At 39.6% G+C, this 21213-nt stretch overlaps 1 protein-coding gene across 5 annotated transcripts in view; it reads right to left on the reverse strand.

Annotated features, from left to right (window-relative positions):
* LOC110053986 (transcriptional repressor NF-X1-like) overlaps nt 1-21213 on the reverse strand; it is a 217835-nt gene that overhangs the window by 90356 nt on the left and 106266 nt on the right. For all 5 annotated transcript variants that reach the window (XM_089284973.1, XM_089284975.1, XM_089284971.1 and 2 more), the window contains one exon: nt 5821-5912. In XM_089284973.1, the coding sequence (XP_089141099.1) occupies nt 5821-5912 (92 nt within the window). The remainder of the gene's footprint in view (nt 1-5820; nt 5913-21213) is intronic.

The raw sequence follows: 21213 nt of genomic DNA on the forward strand, positions 1-21213 counted from the left end.
AGGGAATTCAATGGATTTCAGTTTCAAACCCAAGGACAAGTTTTCTGCCTGTAGGGTCTCAACTTTGTTAGTGGGATTGCTCCTAGCCGCACTAATGCCATTAATCTGCTTGGAAAATTGTGCTAACCCTTGTCTTAATTTTTGACCCTTGTTTTCTAATTCAAAGTAATTAACATCCCCCAAGGAACTGAGGGATTCATCACAGGAAAACTCTGCATCAGAGGCCGCTACACACTGTGGTGGTGAGGAATGAATGTCTTTGAGATGGCTGCCAATTTGCTTAGCTTTTGATTGTCCTTTGCCACCAATCTTGCAAGACTGCAAATTAAAACATTTCCAGTTTCTTCTTAATAGCTTTGGCATTGGGACCACAAAAGTATAAAACTTCTTGGCAGAAATTTCTATGATAGAATTTTCTTGAGAAGAATTACGTAGCTCTTGCCAGGAACACTACCAAGATTTTGTTTCTTCCAGAATCCAGAATGCAGAGTCCTTTCTGGGCAAGATCTCTGGAAAGCCTGAATTCTGAGGCTCACAAAAAGATATTTGTCTCACTGTTCGACAACCTTTTAATCCACCATTAACTTGTCTTAAATTAATTTTTATTGGTGATATATTTTTTAAACTCATTGCAAAGTGCTATTGGATAGCGATAGAAAGAGCGCTATATAAATAAAGTATTATTATTATTGTCGAAAAGCAATATTCAAAATGGAGGGTAGGTGCCAACTGACAGCAAAGCAGCCAATGAGCAAGCGAGTGTGGGCAAAATGCAAATAAAGGGCCTAACAATGGCAACCTCCCATGGGTCACCTTCGCCTGGCACCTGTCACACTGAATTATCAGTGGAGAATAAGTATACTTACAATGTACCTGGACACAAGGGCCCACCATGAACCAAGAGGTGGGTGGGAGGGGGCAAACCAAAGGCAAAGCAACAAAGCTATGCAGAGCAAGACCACGAGGCAAAACTGCACAGCAATGGCACCACTACAAATGCCCACAGTGATCATCCACTGGCCAAGAGCAGATCTCCCAGTTAAATCTGATTATTGATAATCTCATTTAACTTGTCAATAAGCAATATTCAAAATGGAGGGTAGGTGCCAATTGACAGCAAAGCAGGTAATGAGCAAGCGAGTGTGGGCAAAATGCAAATAAAGGGGGTAACCATGGCAACCTCCCATGGGTAACATCCAAAAATAAAGGAACTCCAAGACAGATGTAGGTGCTTGGAGAAAGGAACACCCAATGGGAAGCAGTTGTGGGGGCCAACCCTCCAAACAATGAATCTCCAAGTACATAACTGAGGGGAGGCAACCCCTCCAAGCAAGACAAGGCTGCTAGAGAATGCTAACCAGCAGGAGGGCAATGGGCACCAGCCAAACAAAAAATGCACCCTGTTGAAAAACAAGCAGGCACAAAACAAAAACAAACAAACAACAACAACAACCTACAGGAAAAACAGACAACAAAAAACAAAACCAGGCTACCAACCAACAAGCAAATATGCTACTGGAAGCAAGAAACAAAAAATTTGCAGAGCAACTAAATTAAATGGCACTCACCAAGCTATTCCACCAATGATTTGGCTGTGCGAGTTATAAGATCAGGTGGGGTTCTAATATATTGTTTGTAAGCAACACTTTTCCACCAGCCCTGGAACTGGATCAGGTGATCTGGAACACCAGCCCTCGCTGCGGAAGTGGCTGCCCCAAGTTGGAAACTGTGACTGGAAAAATCACAGAAAGGAGAATGGCTCTTAACCTGTCTGTGACCAGTGAGCGAGTTAGCAGTCGACCATTTTCTAAAAGGAACAAAGGGCGAGGATGGTGACCACGGTGCCCCAAGTAAGAGACAACAGCTTGGACAGTGCACAAAGGCAGCGAGCCCAGTCCAATAAAAACGTTACACCCTTTTTGAAAGGGGTTGGTTTTGAAAGCTTTGATAAAAACTTGAAGGCAAGATGGATCGAGAAGAACGTCTACAGAAACATCAGACATCGACAAATGGAGGCTCGGGTGGAAGGCTGATAAGCTGGGGACAGTGAACTCGGCAGACCGCAAAAAAGCAAAATAAGCCAATAGACAGGCGGCCCAGGACATAACATCGTCAAAAGAATTGAGATCAAGGGCGGAGTAAATAATGCAAAGAATGTTACTTGAAACTGGTAGGCGTGGCTTGGAAAGTAAGGCACCCTGGGAATGCTTGATTCCTCTAACAGCTCTATGAAGCAGAGGGCAGCTCTCAGGGAATCCTTGATTGACATCAAGAGACCGCACTATAAATAGGAACACTTTAATAGAAGAGTGTCGCTGGGAGTCGGCCAGGTATGTGGCAAGAAGCCAAAGGGTCCATTCAGAGGCTGGGCATGGAGAACCATAGAGGCTCAGATGTCCAGTCATGACACAGAAATTTACAAACTTTTCCTGAGCACCAGAATAGGTGCTGTGCATTGAAGCAGCAAGAACTTGGTACATGAACAAAAGGCAGCAAGCTTCTAGATTACTATGAAAGCTGAGCTAAGAGCTGATGAGGGATGAGAACTGGAAACTTGGCATGTGGCGCTTAGGAATGAAAGGCCTGAAAATTGAAGCAAGACAAGATGTATTGGATGAGAATCATTGTGCAAATAGGACAATAAATAAGTCATCTGGCGAAGAAAGGTGTGACCTGGCCAAACCACCATGCAGGGATGATGCAACCGACCAATCAATGATTAAAGATCTTTTTTAGTACAGCATTTGTGGGTTGACCAATGGGAGAGAGTTTCTTGCAAAGCAGAAAACTTATCAGTTGGAAAGAGTGCAATCTGAGCTGCTGTATCTAACTAAATTCCCAGGACCACCATGCAGGAGGCTGAACCCGGTCACCCCAAAACGCAGACCATGCAGACTGCAGACTGTGGACTCCAGACTGTGCAGACCATGCAGACCATGCAGACTGAGTACTTTTTTTCTAACACTTGACTTACTTTTTTCGTTGCTAGTGACAAAATAGTGTTCAATATGTCCTAATGTTTGTTATTTATCCACAAGCGGCACAAACTCAACATCTGACTGTTGATTCACACGTTTAATAGACTTTCTATGGGAAATCCCCTTTACTGGTCCTAAATATACTAAAATCAAGCATAAAAATTAACTTCCATACATTCTGGGTGCAAATTGCGTCAATTTTTGATGGGTTTGTGGTTTTATTAATTTTGTCCAATTTGTTGTTATTGTTGTTGTGTTTTTTTTTCGATTTTTTTAGTCTTCGTTCTCCTTTTAACTGATTCATAAAACAAAGCTATGACAGTGACTCTAAGTGACCTTGTCCCACAAATCACTTTTGCTTCACAAAGCACAGAATCGCCTTTAGACTAGGAGTATTTGATTTCCTCTTTCGCTTAGTTGAACATGACCATAAGCAAACCTTGAGGAAAAACATGCTCGCATGAAATTTTTCTTTGAGGTTTTCTTATGCGTCACGCACGATGGACTAAGTGAAAGAGAGACTACTCGTAGTCTAAATTGCCATAAAAACAACTGCCATAAGAACAGATAAATTAAAATGCAATTAAAAATTCAAATGCTATTTGGTTTTCTGTGATCGATCTTTCCATGCACTAGGCTTTTTTGGTATGATTGCAATCACACTCCAACAGCCATTTGGAAGTACATTTTGTACACCAAGAGTAGAAAATGCACATGTTACATGCGACATTATATGAAGTTTATTTCTACATTTTAAAATAGCTTTACATAAGCATACTTAGGACTAAAGGAACTTTTCCTTGTAAAATCTATAACACATCAACAGTCACATACCACTGAGTTTGCGCGGCCTGTGGATAACAAACACTCCAATATATAATTGAACAGAACCAAAAAATATGTTAGTCAAAAGTAAATGCAAAAACAAGGATAAGAAAAAAAAGTACTCCATCTGCACAGTCTGCATGGTCTGCGGTCTGCATTCTGCAGTCTGCATGGTCTGCGTTTTGGGGTGACTGGAGTGGACCCAAACATTTCTGAGGATGCTAAGGAAGACCCAGCCTGGCAAACACTACTACAGCTACTTGAAGGTTGGAGGCACAGACCACAGAGTTTGCTGGAGCTGCCATGATGAAATCATCTAACTAATGCAACAAGCCCTCAATGCCATAGTTCTGGACCAAAATCCACTTGACCAATTCTGCAACTGAGTTGAATATTGCTGGAGCTGAGTGAAGCCCAAATGGTAAGGTGAGATCTATGTAATAAGCATTGCGCTACTTCAGGCCCAATAGGTGGCGGTCCAACAGATGAATATCGATATTCAAGTACGCAGACTCACTGTTAAATTTAGCCATAAGGGCACCTAGTCCAAATTTAGAAACCATCTTAATAATTAAAGATTGAAGTGCAGCCAGGATGAGACATAATTAAAAACTATGACAAAAATGTTCGCTGGCTAAAAAATTTCAAAAAGAACACGAGCTTTCAGCTGTTGAGCTACAGCCTTTGACGGATAAAAGTGGAATGTAAAAGGATAAAATATATGCAAAAAACGCGAGATAAAAATAATAAGAAGAACAAAAGCAAACTAAAAATGTGTAAATTAGGTGGCCATTGTTTAAAAAGAATACTATACTGGTTTGGAATTGGCTTAGAATTATTGTCAGCATGCGTGGTAGCAGAGGAGTGCCAAGCCACCAAAGTTTTTCTAATGCCAAAAGAGCCAAAGTTGCGGTTCTTGCTAGGTAATGGTAACGTTTTCTGATAATAAATCTTCCACATTCACGATTTTTCCCGCATTCATTTGAGAAACAACCTTGAAAGGCACTGGTGAGTAGCCGGGGCTGACCACAAATGGCTGTTGGAGAGGTAAGGCTGTCAGCAAAGGAACCGCCATATGACCTACAATTGGTTGGGAAGCTAGAGCAGAATTAACTGTAGCCTGTAGGCTGTAAACCGCCAAAGAGCAAGGTGCTATGGAACTCAAGGTAGCCGAGGAAAATGCAGGAACGAAAGATGGGACAACAAGAGACGACAACATACCTGTCAGTACGTTCACTTGTGTAGCCACTGCTACTGGTGGAGTACTGGTTGAAGAATTCGACAGCAGAAACCCAGTAGGAACCGAAGGCTGAAAACCTGATACAATCGATGAGGACCAAGGCTGATGCAAGCCACATGCGTCTAATTGTGCAGGACGAGTAGCAAGGGAAGAATCTTGAGCGGTAATGGTGGGAAGGCCTTGAGAAACTGAAGGGGCACTGACTGTGGCAGATAACGACGTGTACGATAGCTAGCATTAGACAGAGTACCAGATGCTTGCACAGATCTCGAAAAGGCATTAGTCGTGACTGAAACGGTGAATGCTGGAGCCAAAGACACTGCCGGCAAAGAGCTCTCCAAGCTATTTCTGGTATGTCAAGGAGGCATGACGGCCGAAGAGAATGCAAAGGACTGAAAGAAACGCTGAACGATAACACCAGAGCACTCTAGAACAAGCAGCAGATGAATAAACCAGTGAAAAAGTGGTGTAAATTTGGCAAACCAAACGCAAAGCGACAAAGCTACGCAGAGCGAGACTACGAGGGCAAAACTGCACAGTAATGGCACAACTACCCTTACCCGCAGCAATCATCTGCCGACCAACAGCAGATCTCCTAGTTAACTCTGATTATTGATAATCTCATTTTACCATTCCCTGAATTGTTTGTCAGCAAATTTTGTATGTGGTATAGTGCAGTGCCATGATTCACCACTGTTTCTTAGTAATAAACATCAACAGTAGCCTTCAAGTAACAGCACCTTTACTCTGTGCTACTATTTTGTTATGAAGCCTTACCGCTGATATGCTTGAGCAACAGCCACTCTTTCACCACCTTGAAGGCATGGAAAGTTTTCAGAACGTCTCCCACATTTGCATTTCACAGTCACCTGAAACAAAATTTCTCAATTAGCACCTCGGTTCATTTGTTTTCTTTCTATACCACGTAGAATTAAGTTTTGACCCTCGCCTACAAATGTAACCACTCCTTGATAACTCCATTAGCACCTGGGTACATTTGTTTTCTTTCTATAACGCATAGAATTAAGTTTTGACCCTCGCCTACAAAAGTAACCACTCCTTGATAACAACAATAAGCACATTTTTAAAAACAAGAAATAAACTTAGAATTAACTTGATATCATACCATCAACAGTAACATGCCCTGAAGAAAAGTAAAACCTAAAGTTGTAGGCAGCGAACGGAAATAATTTCACATGCTCCCCCTCTCCCCATAGTAAGTCAATATTGACCCTTAGGAAGCTCAGGTATACAAACTGTGCAAAGGAAAGAATAGATAAATAAAAATCAAATCACTATTTCTGAACTTCTAAAATTGGCAACTTGGATTGAGAAGCTGAAATGTTTGCACCTAGGGGACCTTTAAAGTTTATTATTTTTTTAACACACTCTACCACCCATATTGGTTAAATGCATATTTGCTTTTGTATTGGTAAGTAATCATTTCTTGTAAGGCGTTTGTAAGGCGCCAGTAGTTGTTGACATCTGTTAAGAGGCGTTTGTTCTAAGTTAGTGTACCAGTTTTCCAGAGTCAGTCGTTGAAAATAGTTTGTACTGTAGGTTAAGCACTGAGCAGAGTCCCAGTCAATGTTGTGGTTTGTCAGTTGATGATGTACAGCAATGTGATTGTTACAAACTACGATTAAAACGACTTATCCACGACAGAAACGAAACTGACAAACAGACTTCTAACAGACCGACTTAACAATACACGGACCAAAAACCGACCTACTTGACTAACAATAGACGGATCGAAACCCACCAATGACTGATGACAAACTTTACACGAGTCTTTCAGCCAATACCATCATGGCTATACTGACCAATCACGTTCAACGGACCAGACTTATAACATCATCGACTGACAAACACTATTCACTTGACTCTAAAGAGGACTTCCGCTCAGGTTGTTGAAACGTCAGTCACCAACAACAGTTCTTTTCAGAACTACACTCACCTGGACGATCACACTATACGAACTACTGACACTCCTGGGTTCAAACCATTTACTGTGAATCATTTCTTTATTACTATGCGCAATCAACGTAAAACACACACATCAATCATAGCAGCTAAGATACTGTAGTCTCACCAAAACACTTTTTTGAACTCCAATGTCAAGACTTTTGAAGCTCGCTCGAACAAAAACTGCCATAATTATGACCTGCCAAATTAGCAATACATACCACAAAACAATCTCTTATCAAAAGTTGTTCAACATGGCTACATGGTCACATTAGATCAACCACAGGCAATGTTGTCGGGTTTATAACAACGGAGCTGGTTTGGAAGTTTGTAATCTGCATATTAAAAACTGTTAGTTGAAGGTAACCGTTGGGGAAAATTACTAAATTATAATGACCACTGTCAGTTTACAGAATGCCATGAGTGTAAAGAAACAGTGTTAAGGGAAAATAAGACTTCACCATCCTTGGCAAGTTGAAGAAATATTCCAAGAAGGCCCAAATACACCTAAGGTTTTTTTTTCCTGTTTTGGAAGTTTCTATTGTAAGGTTAAAATTACAACCTGCATTTATAAACTGTCAGTTGAAGACCCAACAGTTACTGTAACTGAAAGATCATGGTTACCATTGTCAGTATGCAGAAAACTTGCTTGCAAACAAACATTTAACGGAATACATATGTGTGACTTTATTAGTCTGGCTCTAAAAAGTATTAATATAATGCACATTTTTAGCATATTGTTTCACAAACAATTTCAGTTTTCTACCTCAACAATAAGTGCTACACTGCAAAACAAAGTAGGGCTACAGGGGACAGTCCTGAACTGATTCAAATCATATTTGCCTAATAGAAGTCTACAGATATTCATCAGTGGAGCACTTTCCAGATACTTGTTTATGACCACTACTATATGTTATTTACTCATCTCGGTTGTTCGATGTTATAGAAAAACACCTACCACATGCAACTGGCACCCGTTTTATGAACCTCGTATTGTTGTAGAAGTTTTTGTAGACTGCTACTGTAACTTATTGGCACATGAGAATTAGCACCTATTGTATATTATATTTTGTGTACACATATTTAAGTAGGATAGCACATTATGAAAATCTAGAAAGCACACACATCCACGCGGTGTGTATGAACAAGCAGAATAAACCTATTCGACAACACACCACATGGTGGCAGCGTTTTACAAGAATAATTTCTAGAGTTAAATCAAGAGAGGCCAGCAGAAGCGAATTATGGCAACAGCAATGTCTTTTGCGTTGCCACAGATGAACTGGGACACTCCTGATCCGATAACTGCATTCACAAGATTCAAACAAAAATGTCAACTTATGTTCTCAAGCGTTCTCAAAGATGCCAATGACGAAGAAAAAGTGAGCTATATTTTACTCTGGTCGGGTAAAAAGGCCTGGATTTATACAACAGTTGGACATTCACAAAGGAGGAAGACAGAAAAAAGCCTGCCATTATTTTCGAACGGTTCTAGAATCAATTGGAACTGAAGACGAGTCATCGAATTCACAGATACACACTACAAGGAATGCGACAAGAACAAGGTGAGCCAGTGGATGATTTTATCTCAAGATTAAAAAATCTAGCAGCAAAATGTCAATTTCGCGACAACGCCGAAGTCGAAGACAGAGTTTTGGATCCGCTCATTTGGGGGTCAAGAAATCCCGATGTCCAGAAGTCTCTCATAAGCCGAGACAAATCATTGACCCTTGCAGCTGCTATTGAGACTGCAAGAAGCTACGAAGCGACAAGTAAACACATGAAGACACTGGCAGGAAGTAGCGAAAGCCAACAAGAGGGTAGAAGTATAGATGCCATTTATAAGGAACAAGAAAGGGAATCCTGTAACAACTGTGGAAAACAACACCTGAGGAACAAATGTCCAGCCTACAGTACATTATGTCGAAAATGCGGCAAAGCTAATCATTGGCAATCTGTCTGCCGATCCAGCAGCAAGGAAGGAAACCGGCCTTCAAAAAAGTTATTCACACGATTGAGGAAAGGGGCGACGAGGAAAATGATGAAATTCTCACAATCAGTACCATTGAGCTTAACACCATAGAAGACACGCAACATTCGACAAATGACACACGCGATGAAGTCTTTGCAACACTTGAGATAACTCAGCCAGAAAAGCGGAAAATTAATCTCCAGTGCAAGGTAGACACAGGTGCACAGAGCAATGTTTTGCCTATCAGGCTACTTCGCATAATCGCCCCAGAGAAGTTTGACGACGAAGGAAACCCCAAACCAGAAGCACTGAAAAAGAATGAAGCCGTCCTTTCAGCATATGGTGGCTCTGTAATCAAGCAGCTTGGCACTATAAACATCCCTTGTAAGTACAACGAGAAGAAGATTAACTGCATTTTCTATGTCACAGACACTTTAGGGCCAGCTATTCTTGGTCTAAAAGCGTGCACTGCACTAAAACTGGTCACCCTACACTGTACACTAAGAACAAATCAATTAGACCAGGCTGATTTAACTAGCAGTTTCAATGCCCCAGCTCAAATTTCGGGTACTTCCAAGAAAAGCTCGAGTTACATTGGAAGTCATGTACCAATGGAAGAGCGGCCGTCAATCACAAGTAAACAAGAGCTGATGGAGATGTACCCAGAATGTTTCAATGGCACAGTTGGATGTTTTGACGACTATACGTATCACATCACACTGGATCCTGAAGTATCACCAGTGGTCCATGCACCCTGCAAAGTGCCCATAGAGTTGAATGATAAATTACAAGGCGAATTATGTGAGATGGAGAGTCAAGATATCATTACAAAAGTAATGCAACCTACAGATTGGGTTAACTCTCTGGTTATTAGAGAAAAAGAAAATGGGCGACTCCGTTTATGCCTCGATCCTAAAGACCTGAATAAGGCGATCAAAAGAGAACATCATCCCATACCCACTCTAGAGGAAATCACACCCAAATTAGCAGGAGCAAAGCTTTTTAGCAAGCTCGACGCTCGCAATGGCTATTGGAATGTCAAACTAGATGAGGAATCCTCGTATCTGACAACCTTTAATACACCATTTGGTCGATACCGTTTCCTCAGGATGCCGTTTGGCCTACGAATGAGTCAAAATATCTTCCAATTCAAGATTCATGAGACGTATTGTGATTGCCAGGGAGCCATTGGCATTGCAGATGATGTCACAGTCTATGGAAAGAACGACCAAGAGCATGACTTACACCTACACGAAACCATGGAACGTACCAGAAAGGCTGGCATCAAGCTCAATGACGAGAAGTGCATTATCAAAACAAAGGAGTGCAATTTCTTTGGTATGCTTTACACACCAGATGGCAGAGCCATAGAAAATTTAGAACCGCCCAAAGACAAGAAGGAGCTTCACACCTTTTTGGGGATGGCAACTTACATGAGCTCATTCATCCCCAATCTAGCTGACCACACTGCCCCTTAAGAAACCTCTTAAAGGAGAACGTTGACTCTATATGGAATTCATCACATTCGAAAGCCTTTGAGAAGGTGAGGTCACTGATATGTACCACAACGACCCTGGCGTACTATGACAGAAATGAACCAGTTGTCCTTCACGTTGACGCATCAATTAAGGGCTTGGGCGCAGCTCTCTTCCAAAACAACAAGCCAATAGCCTTTGCATCGAAATCACTTACGCCTGCGGAGACCAGATATGCTAATATCGAACGGGAACTATTAGCCGTGGTCTATGGCTGCGAAAAATTCCATTCGTACCTCTATGGAAGATCGTTTGTGGTTAAAACAGACCATCGCCCCCTAGAACAGATCCATAAGAAGAACCTGATGCAAGCACCTCCACGCCTTCAAAGAATGCTATTGCGTCTACAACCCTACGACTGCGTTATTAAATATCCTCCAGGAAGAGAAATGGTTACAGCCGATGCCCTGTCATGCCTTTTGCCGTTGGATGAATTTGAAGTATCAGACGTGAATGTGAAAGTTCACCACCTAATCAGAATCACCCCAGCTAAACTGGAAGAGTTCAAAGAGGAAACTGCAAAAGATGAAACCCTGCAGCTTCTATCCCGTCAGGTTATACAAGGTTGGCCTGATAGTGGGAAGAAAATTGTTCTGGCGCTAAAACTGTACTGGCCCCTACGAGATGACATATCAGTAGAAGATGGGCTGATACTTCTTGGAAGCCGTGTTATAGTACCTGAATCCTAGAGAGGCAACATCTTGCAGCAAATCCACGGAGGGCACTTTGGTATAGAAAAATGCAAACTACGAGCAAAATCCTGTGTTTATTGGCCAAGCGTATACAAAGAAATAGAAAGCCTTGTAAATTCATGTTGCGTTTGCCAGAAGTACCACAATTCTCAACAAAAGGAGCCTATGATACCATCAGAGATCCCTTCAAGACCGTGGCAAACATTGAGCACAGACCTGTTCTATGTCCAACAGTCGTGGTTCCTCATAGTTGTCGACTACTATTCCAAGTTCCCATTTGTCAAGAAGCTTCACAACCTCACAACCGGAGCCGTTGTTAATGAGATGAAAATGCTATTCGCAGAAAATGGAATCCCAGAATCTCTTCAATGCAACAACGGTACACAGTTTACATCCGGCGAGTTCCAACAGCTGGCAAGGCAATAGGTTTTTGCAATTGTGACATCATCTCCCCATTACCCATGTGGCCATGGATTCGTTAAATGCCAAGTCCAAACAGTTAAGAAGACGATCCTAAAATGCAGAGAAACAAAAGAAGACATAGATCTAGCCCTGTTGGCTCTACGAACAACGCCCCTGAGTTCCAATATACCATCACCGGCTGAATTACTGAATGGCCGAGTATTCAAATCCACACTTCCTGGTAAGATCCAGCCATCAAAGAACCAAGAAGAAGTTAGAAATTGGCTTAAAGCGAGACAAGACAACCAATGCTACTATTACAACAGGCACACCAAAGAACTCCCTGAACTACACAGGGACCAAGCCATCTATGTACAAGACCCTGTGAGAAACACATGGAATCCTGCTAGAGTCATAGATCAGGGAGAGACGCCTCGCTCGTATCTTATAGAAACTGGAACTGGTGCTCAACTACGAAGAAATAGAATCCATCTTAGACCAAATAATGCTTCCAACAACTTAGCAAACAACTTGTCGAGTTGCATTCCTCAAGGAAGTATGACTGCACAATCTTCAAGTGCCAATCCACGAGAGTCCACCACAGCAGGCAATTCAGCAATTAACCCATCGAGTGACAATTTGATTACACAGCCCTCAAACGCCAACCCACAATGTCCCACCTTAACAGAAGCTGAGAAAGGACCAAGAAAATCTCGCGCGGGACGTGAAATCCGAGCACCGGAAAGACTTAATCTCTGACGCTTGCTTTAGTAGTTATTATTAGCATGATGCATGAACACTAGACAGAAAATCCCTATATATTCTAATTTTATTCATTGTCAATGTATATACAAGATACATGTACCTGAGACATTGGCCCGAATGAATATTTTGTTTTTGTTTGTTTTCATTTCAACTAACATAGTTTTTTAAGAGAAGGGGATGTAACATATTGGCACGTGAGAATTAGCACCTATTGTATATTATATTTTGTGTACGCATATTTAAGTAGGATAGCACATTATGAAAATCTAGAAAGCACACACATCCACGCGGTGTGTATGAACAAGCAGAATAAACTTATTCGACAACACACCACAGCTACACCTCTACACACTTATCACCGAACACAATATAATAATAGAATACAACACAATCCTATATTTACCCACGCAACAATTAGGAGTTTGTACTTCTTCTCCTACGTGTAAATATAAAATGGTGGCATGTTACCATGGTTACCAACAGTTTTTGGTCTGTTGTAGAAGCTTTTATGAAACCCTGAGCATTTGTTACCAATGTTTTCTACATAGTGAACTCAACAGCCCTTCGACTGTACAATCACACAGTCATTCCTAGATAAACTCTACGGCTCTATGGCTCTATGGTTCTACAGGTCTATGTCTCTATAGCTCTACAACTCCATACCAAACACAGAACAGGAATCATTTATTTCAATTTTTTTATAACTGTACTAACTACTTGACGCATTTGCCAAAAAATCTAAACAAACCTTTTAAAGTGTTATTTGTTATTTCCAGTTATGAATGCAATAGAAAGTTTTGAATAGGAACAAGGGTCCTACTAACACATTAACTTCCCGAGGAAAGTTTTGAATAGAAACAAGGGTCATACTAAAGTACTAACTTCCCGAGGAAAGTTTTGAATAAAAACCAAGGGTTGTACTAGGGTACCAAGGAAAAAATTTAATGGAAACAGGGTCATATTAATGTACTAAGGATAGTTCTGAATTGAAACAAGAGTCATATTAACATACTACATGTAAGGATAGTTCTGAATTGAAACAAGAGTCATACTAATGTACTAAGGAAAGTTTTGAATTGAAACAATAGTTGTACCAACGTACTAAGGAAAGTTTTTATTAGAAACAAGGGTCGTACTAGCGTACTAACATACTAAGGAAAGTTGTGAATTGAAACAAGGGTCGTACTAACGTAGTAACTTATGGAGGAGAGTTTTGAATTGAAACAAGAGTCGCACTAACATACTATTAAAGGAAAGTTTCGAATTGAAACAAGGGTCGTACTAATGTATGAGGAAAATTTTGAAAGGAAACAAGGGTCATACTAATGTACTAAGGAAAATTTTGAATGGAAACAAGGGTTGTACTAATGTACTAAGGAAAGTTTTGAATAGAAGCAAGGGTTGATGTACATACCACAGAATGCTTTGAAACAGGGGTTGTATTAATGTACTATGGAAAGCTTTAAACAGAAAGGGTTGAAGAAACGTACCAGTTAACACTCTAGGGAACTGAAGTAAATTTGGAGAAATATGCAGCAGTCCTAATATACTAATGTACAAAGGAAAGTAAATGTGGTGAAATAAGCGGTCAAGCTAAATAAATTTACTTACTCAAGAAAAGTAAATTTGGTGACTTGGTGTCATACTAACGTAATAAGGTATTCTTAAATTCCCTCTTACTAACATTCTAAGGAAAGTACAGGCTTAAAAAACCAGTAGAGTGATAAAAAATATTGGGTTGTGAGTGCGAGTTTCTTGATCATCTGCGATGTTGTAATTTTTGTAATTGTAAGTTATTGGCTTTCTTTATTATCTCATATATATATTAGAGTTGTATTACAGTTTACAGTTTTTCAATAATCTTTTTAATGTGCAATTCTGTATTGAGTTTACCCTCTACGCTATATGTTCTACCATCTACATTCTACTCTCTATGTTCTACCACCTACGCTCTATGATCTACCATCCATCCTCTAAGCCCATCTATGCTCTATGTTCTACCAGCTACTCTCTTCAATCTACGCTCTGCACTCTACAATCTACCATCTACCCTCTAAGCCCATCTGCGCTTTACTCTCTATGTTCTACCAGCTTCTCCCTTCGATCTACACTCTACGATCTACGATCCACCCACTAAGCCCATCTGCTTGGAAGGTTATTGGAATTTTTTAATTTTTTAATGAAGACTAGTGAGCAGCACAAAGGAAGACTTCTTGTAGTCGTAAGCATTTTTGTTTATTTCCGACGCGTTTTGTCTCTGAGACTTCTTTAGGGAATGATTACAACTAGCATTGAACAGCATATATAGCACATAAGTGTGCCTACGTTTACCTTCCCATGGGAGTGAATAACTACTGAAACATGCTGTAGACGGACATTACAAGAAATGCCTTAATGCACATGTTATTGCGTGTTGTTATATTTTAGGGGCCATACGATTAGCACTAACCGTATGGCCCCCAAAATATAAAAAAAAGTTAAAAAATAAAAACAATAAAAATAAAAGAAAAGATTGAAAAATTAAAACACTAAAGAAACACATTTTTTGTTTAGAAGGGTCCCAACGAAATCCCATCAGAGTTTCCTAGTTGTCTCTATAGCAAGAATGATTGTATCAAACTTACGTACTATGTTATTGACGAAAGTAATGTTTCGCTTCTCTCAATTTATTTCTTTACAAAGTTGATAATCTTAGCGCTCTGCAGTTTTCTACCTATCAAAAGCCACTAATTAAGTATCTGTACATTCCCTTTGAGTCGTTTCATCCCGCAAGCAACCAGAGGACGTTTAGTAGAGGCGAGCATATGTGCTATACTAAAAATAGCTCCACGTTTAAAGTCTTCAGCGAAATGCGAGAAATTCTGGGGTTACCCAGTTGGGTTTTTACTTCCTTTATTCAGGGGCGCTTAATACAGTAACAGAACTTAACGTAAATTGCGCATCGGTTGAATGGTAGTCTTTAAATCTACATTTAACTGTAGTCATGCTAACTGATGTGACGGACATTTTGTTATAGTGTACCCAAAACGTGTGAATACTTAGGTCATGTGACTTTGAATTTTTAGTGGATGTTTTTTTTTATTTATTTTTATTTTTTTTGATCAAAATGCTTTATTTCAAGATAAAAACATTATTTACAACATAGTGTGTTTGTCAAGTACACTTACAAACTACTTACAAGACCAAAAAACATAACAATCCAATTCAGTTCTATTTAAATGTTCCAATGACTGCATATTTAAACAAATTTACTTCAGAGCTGTTACCGTAGTTTCTTGGTTATAAGGTGCACTCGGCTACAAGACGCACCCCAAACTTGGCAACTTAATCATGCAAAGTTCCCAAACTGAAAATTATGTGAAAATACTCGGTTATAAGACGCACCAAGAAATGAAGAGTTCATAAAGATAAATTTTTATTCTCTTGGCACAATTAGCAGGCGAACTCTCTTTGTAAACGTGAACAAAAGTGAAGTCACACATTTAATGATATACACGAAAACAAAAGCTAAAAGTTCGCACCTCTAATGATAAACTTGAGTGTAAACAAACAACGCATACACGTTCATTTCAGCCTTCCTGCTCAGGAAACATATTTCGTTTTTTATAAAGATTCTAATAAATATTCAACGATCCGAGTTTGTATTATAAAAACATCAACAAGCTGAAATTAAACACAGTTAGTGTTACCTAGTGTTACCTAGCACGTGCTGTTTAGCACGTACGCGGGTGTGCAAATTTCAGTTTGTTAGCTTTTCTCGTGCAGTTGTTTAACACAATGCAACCTTGATAATAAAGCTTTCTAGCATTCTAAGATTGTATTTCTTATTAATTTCTAGGAGTAATGGAGTGGATTCGACGCAATCTTCGGTACACCCCAGACCAAAGAGCTCTCCTCGTGTGGGATTCATTCTGTGGGCATTTGACAAAATTAATGCCGTGAAAGATCTTCTGGTGAGGCGAAACGTAGAAGTCGCAGTTATTCCTGGTGGCGTTACGCCTGTGTTGCAGCCCCTGGACAAGTGTATCAGCAAACCTTTTAAGACCAAGGTGCAATCCCAATACCAGACTTGGATGGTGAATGGTCCGTTTACTTACACTCCGTCGGGGAAGAAGCGTGCGCCGAGCAAAGAACTGGTTTTGCAGTGGATCCAAAAGGCATGGCAAGGGATACCCGCTGATTTGATCACGAACTCATTCAAGTGCTGTGGAATATCAAATGCTCTGGATGGCACAGAGGACGAAGCTGTGTGGGACAAAGAAGAAGCTGGAGAGGAGGAAGCAGATGATGAACTAGAGAACGAGTTTGACACGAAGAGCGAGGAGGAAGACTAGACATCAACAAATTTCTGAACAACAACAACAGCTCTTTTCAGAGCCACCCAGTTCTTTTCAGAACCACCAAATCTTAAAAAAGTCAATGACCAATGTTTAGTGTCTTTTATGTGTCTAGTTTTAACTGTAAGTTCCGGTAAAGTTGCTGTTGTTAGATTTTTTTGCGCAAAAATATTCGGCTATAAGGCGCACCCCAATCTTGGCAAAAACTTCCCAAGAAAAAACAGATTTTCCTCAAAAAAACCATGCGCCTTATAACCAAGAAACTACAGTATTTGTTGTTACTCTAGCCAAACATTGTAATTTCTAACTCTGTTATTGTTTTGTTGTAGATATGTGTGATCCTAGAGCCGCAGAGTTAATTATCTGGAAATGTGTTCCATAGAGCCATAGAGCCGTAGAGCTGTAGAGCTTTAGAACTGTAAAGCCTTAGAGTCATAGAACCATAGAGCTGTAGAACCATGTGATCCTAGAACTGCAGAGTTAATTATCTGGAAATGTCTTCTAAAACAGACCAAAAACTATTGGTAACCATGGTAACATGCCACCGTTTTTTATGTGCAATCAAGACAAGAAGAGCAAACTGTTCGGCGATAAACGCGTAGAGGTGTAGCTCTCTACGAAAACCTCTATGCCTATTCAAGCTTCACGAGCCACATAGTTTATCTAGAAATGTGTGATGGTAGAGTGATAGAGTTTATTATGTAGAAACGATTGTTAACGAATGAGTTCAGGCATAGGGTTAAATAAGAACTTCTACAACATACCAAAAATGTTGGTAACAATAGTAATAGGCCACTGTTTTTTCTGTACATGTAAGAGAGGAAGAACAAACTGATTGGTTATAAAATAATGCATAGAGGTGTAGATCTCTACAAAAACTTCTATGCCTATTCAAGCTTCATGGGCTGGGTATAACCACATGTACATTGCTTTACTGACTACACTTAGCTTTATTTAAGCTTCAAACCAGATGGCCAAGTCACTCAAGATGTTGCAGTGCGGGCTATGGCAATGTGCATTGCAGATATTCGAAGCTGGATGATTAATGATAGACTCCTACATAATGATGACAAAACCAGGGTGTTATTAATTGTAAGCTTCAGAGATGTTTAGCTGACCCAAACATCAACATAACAATAAAAGAGAAAACAACAAAAGTTTGATATGTCATTAATATCAAAGACAAAACACCACTATTAAGTAAATCCAATGTTCTTTATAAATTCAGCTGCTCTGGCTGCAACTTTTCGTATGTTGACAAAACGAATGTAACTCGTTTTATCCGCACACAAGAACAAGCGCTCTCGGACAAAGAAAGCACCCTGACTCAAATTCAGAATAATACACACCCTGACTCACCAAGACTCAAATTGTTAAATTTAGTGCCATATTAATTTCAACCTATCGTTTAGCTTATCTCTAGTTAGTCATAGCTCCTAGCATTAATCAAAATATGTAAATGTACTTGTACTAAACAGTTTCATAAATCTTTGTCTACGTAGTTGAAGAGTAATCTTATTGTATATTAATTGTCTAATATAAATATAGAAGATGTGACCCGCCTCGATTAGCCTAGATAGACTACTTGTGGGCTCATGCTGTTGTCATAGTCAAGTTTTTTTTAACTTGATTATTTTTAATAATAAAGTGTCAAGTGTAAAGTGTATATATTTTTGTAAAATTGTAAATGTATGAGTAATAAAAAAAGTTGTTGTTGACAGTTGTAGCACCATCTACAATCATTTCTGCAATTGTCACCTTTTCAAACATAGTTAAGATATTCACCATCTGCCTGACATTTGTATGCAACCAAATTCTCCACCTTCTGATTCAATGAACAAAGAATTCTTTCTTCAAGCAGTTTGTCGTAACACCAAGGTGGACTCTACCGCTGCACAAAGAAGCGTCATATTAACATTAAGCATCTAAAACCATAATTGAACAATGAGAGAGAATTATGTATTTTCTCCTGGGTATCATCTTTGTTTCTGTTTTTCACATGTTTATTAATGCTAATTACCATCTTCTAGTATTGAAATCTCGCACTTTGCATTCTCTTTGAGCCTAAAATTGGTATAGAATAATACCGAAATATAACATCGCTAATTTTCCTTGCATTTGTTGTCTAGACCCATTAGTCACAATGCAGTTACTTGGAGTAATCTTTATCCTTTGAGTTCATAGGTACCACGTCATTATTTGGCTGTGTGACCTCACGATGCAGTCCCAGTCAAAGACCCATCCTTGCTCACCATAGAGTCTCCAGTAGCTCAGTGGTTAGAGCATCTGCCTAGGTCACAGAGGGTCATGGGTTCAAATCCCATCTGGAACTCGTTTTTTTTCCGAGTTAATGCTCTTTCTAAATTTAACCTTCCTTATATTACTCACTTTGGATTGTCGAATTAAAGCCTGAAAAAATGTCAGGCCTGAACAGAATTTGAACCCATGGCCTCTGCGATACTGGTGCAGTGCTCTACCAACTGAACTATCAAGCAAAATCAGGGAGCTGGTCACGTTGTGAATTCATAATATACCTGTAGATGGTGAATATACAAGTGAATATTTATAATTTCACAGCTGCTTAAGTTGTGTGTATAACTGCAACGATCAATTATGTCTTCACAATTATCTTTATCTGCAGTTCAGGTTTTAATTATGATCTTGCATATTTTCACTTGAATGTTGTTATCAGATACACACAAAGTCCTTAGTCAAATAGTCCTCAATAGGCTTACCACAGCCATTAATCCAAATCTTTGGAAAAAGCAGGCAGGATTCAGGATGGGAAGAGACTGTGCCAATCAAATTTACTCTTTGGCAAATTGTGGAACAGTGCAATGAGTGGTCAGCCACAGCATATACCAACTTCATTGACTTTACCAAAGCCTATGATAGGATTAACTGCCCAACACTTTGGAGAATCCTCAGACATTATGGCATGTCAGGCAAGACTGTGTCCATCATTAAAATGCTCTATGGTTATTAAATTGTGAGAGTTGGCTGACAAACCAATATGACAGGGGGGTTTGTCATACAAATGGGGGTAGAACAAGGCTGTGTGCTCTCCTCTCTCCTCTTCTCTGGCTAATGAAGGAAGCAACCATTGATGTCAGAAGAGGAATAACCTGGACCCTTACAGACACCATTGAAGATCTAAACTTTGTGGATGAAAGAGTGTTGCTTGCTCATTGTCATCAAGACATCCAAAGGAAACCTAAGATGGATAGACATCAACAACAAAAAAACTAATAGATTAATGTATAGATTAATGCAAGCTCAGAAAGTGACCTACGTCTTTAGGCTTAACGTTTTTAAAAATCTTTTTTTGCCTTTCCTTTTTCTCCTTTTCTTACCTTTCTGCTGCAGTGATTGACCTTCTACTGGGTTTGCTTCCAGTTCAAAAATTTCTGAGAAAGCATCATTGAGACAGGCAATTTTTACCATGGAGTAGCAAAGTGTGGTTGCAGGAAATTTTGCTCCAAGTTTTTCACTCAAATTTCTGAGCATTTTTATGCATATTTCAGGCTTCACTGGGCTGATCACTCTGATCTGTGTGTCATTGGAAAGATTGTTTCTTCCTGAAGAACTTGAGTATAAGTGACGCCAATTTTAGTTATAGGTGATGATGTCAGAAGTGGGAGAAAGGCCAACACTCATCATGGGCGGTTACAAGCGACACAGTAGTCAATGGGTTAATGGTGCTTATCTCAAGTTTTCTTACAAATTGTTTAAAAAAGCAACTTTTCCAAACAGCAAGATTTCAAGGAATGATGAACAAAAACAAGATGGCAAAAATTGCTCACATAGTCCACAGGAAGCCAATTTCCAATGAGCAGATGAAGAAATTCTGTTGATTTGAAGTACCTTTAGCATGTGAGCACTTTCTAGGTTTTCTACTCTTAAGAGAAAATCAAGGCTGCACAGACCAATTTGGAATGCACAATCTGACAAAAATTCGAACCGCAAGTGTTCAAGGGGCCACAAAATTTAACACAGAATCCCAGCACATTGTGCTATTTTCATTTCAGTTGAACAACAATGTCACACACTAATGAACTGAACTTGTGACTTTTGTTTTGTTTTGCTTCTAAGTGATTAAATTATCTTGATCTCTTCTATTCCAAATCATGTGATTAAATCACTTCTGATACCTGTGTGCATAGGTGAATCAATCCAGGGTTCGTACACTTTTGACCTGTTAAAGTGTTAAATTTCGTTTCTTTTGTGATGTACATTTCTGGTGCCAAGTTTGAAGAATGCTGTTCCAATATTTCTGGAGTTATTCTTGATTCAGTGTTTTATCGTTTAAGTGGTACTATTTATGACGTCATCACTTTCCTCATTTGCATAATACAAAAACGTAAATATCTCTAAGGCAAAAAAAGATATTCCAAAAGGGAAAATGCCATTCTTCTCTACTTTGAAAAGCCTTTCAAATAAATAGCAATTATTTTTTACCTCATAGGCACTTGAAAATTCCACGACTTTCCATGACTTTTTCC

This window comes from Orbicella faveolata, unplaced genomic scaffold (assembly GCF_042242905.1).
Source record: "Orbicella faveolata isolate gen_17 unplaced genomic scaffold, um_ofav_v1 contig_13, whole genome shotgun sequence".
NCBI lineage: Eukaryota > Metazoa > Cnidaria > Anthozoa > Scleractinia > Merulinidae > Orbicella > Orbicella faveolata.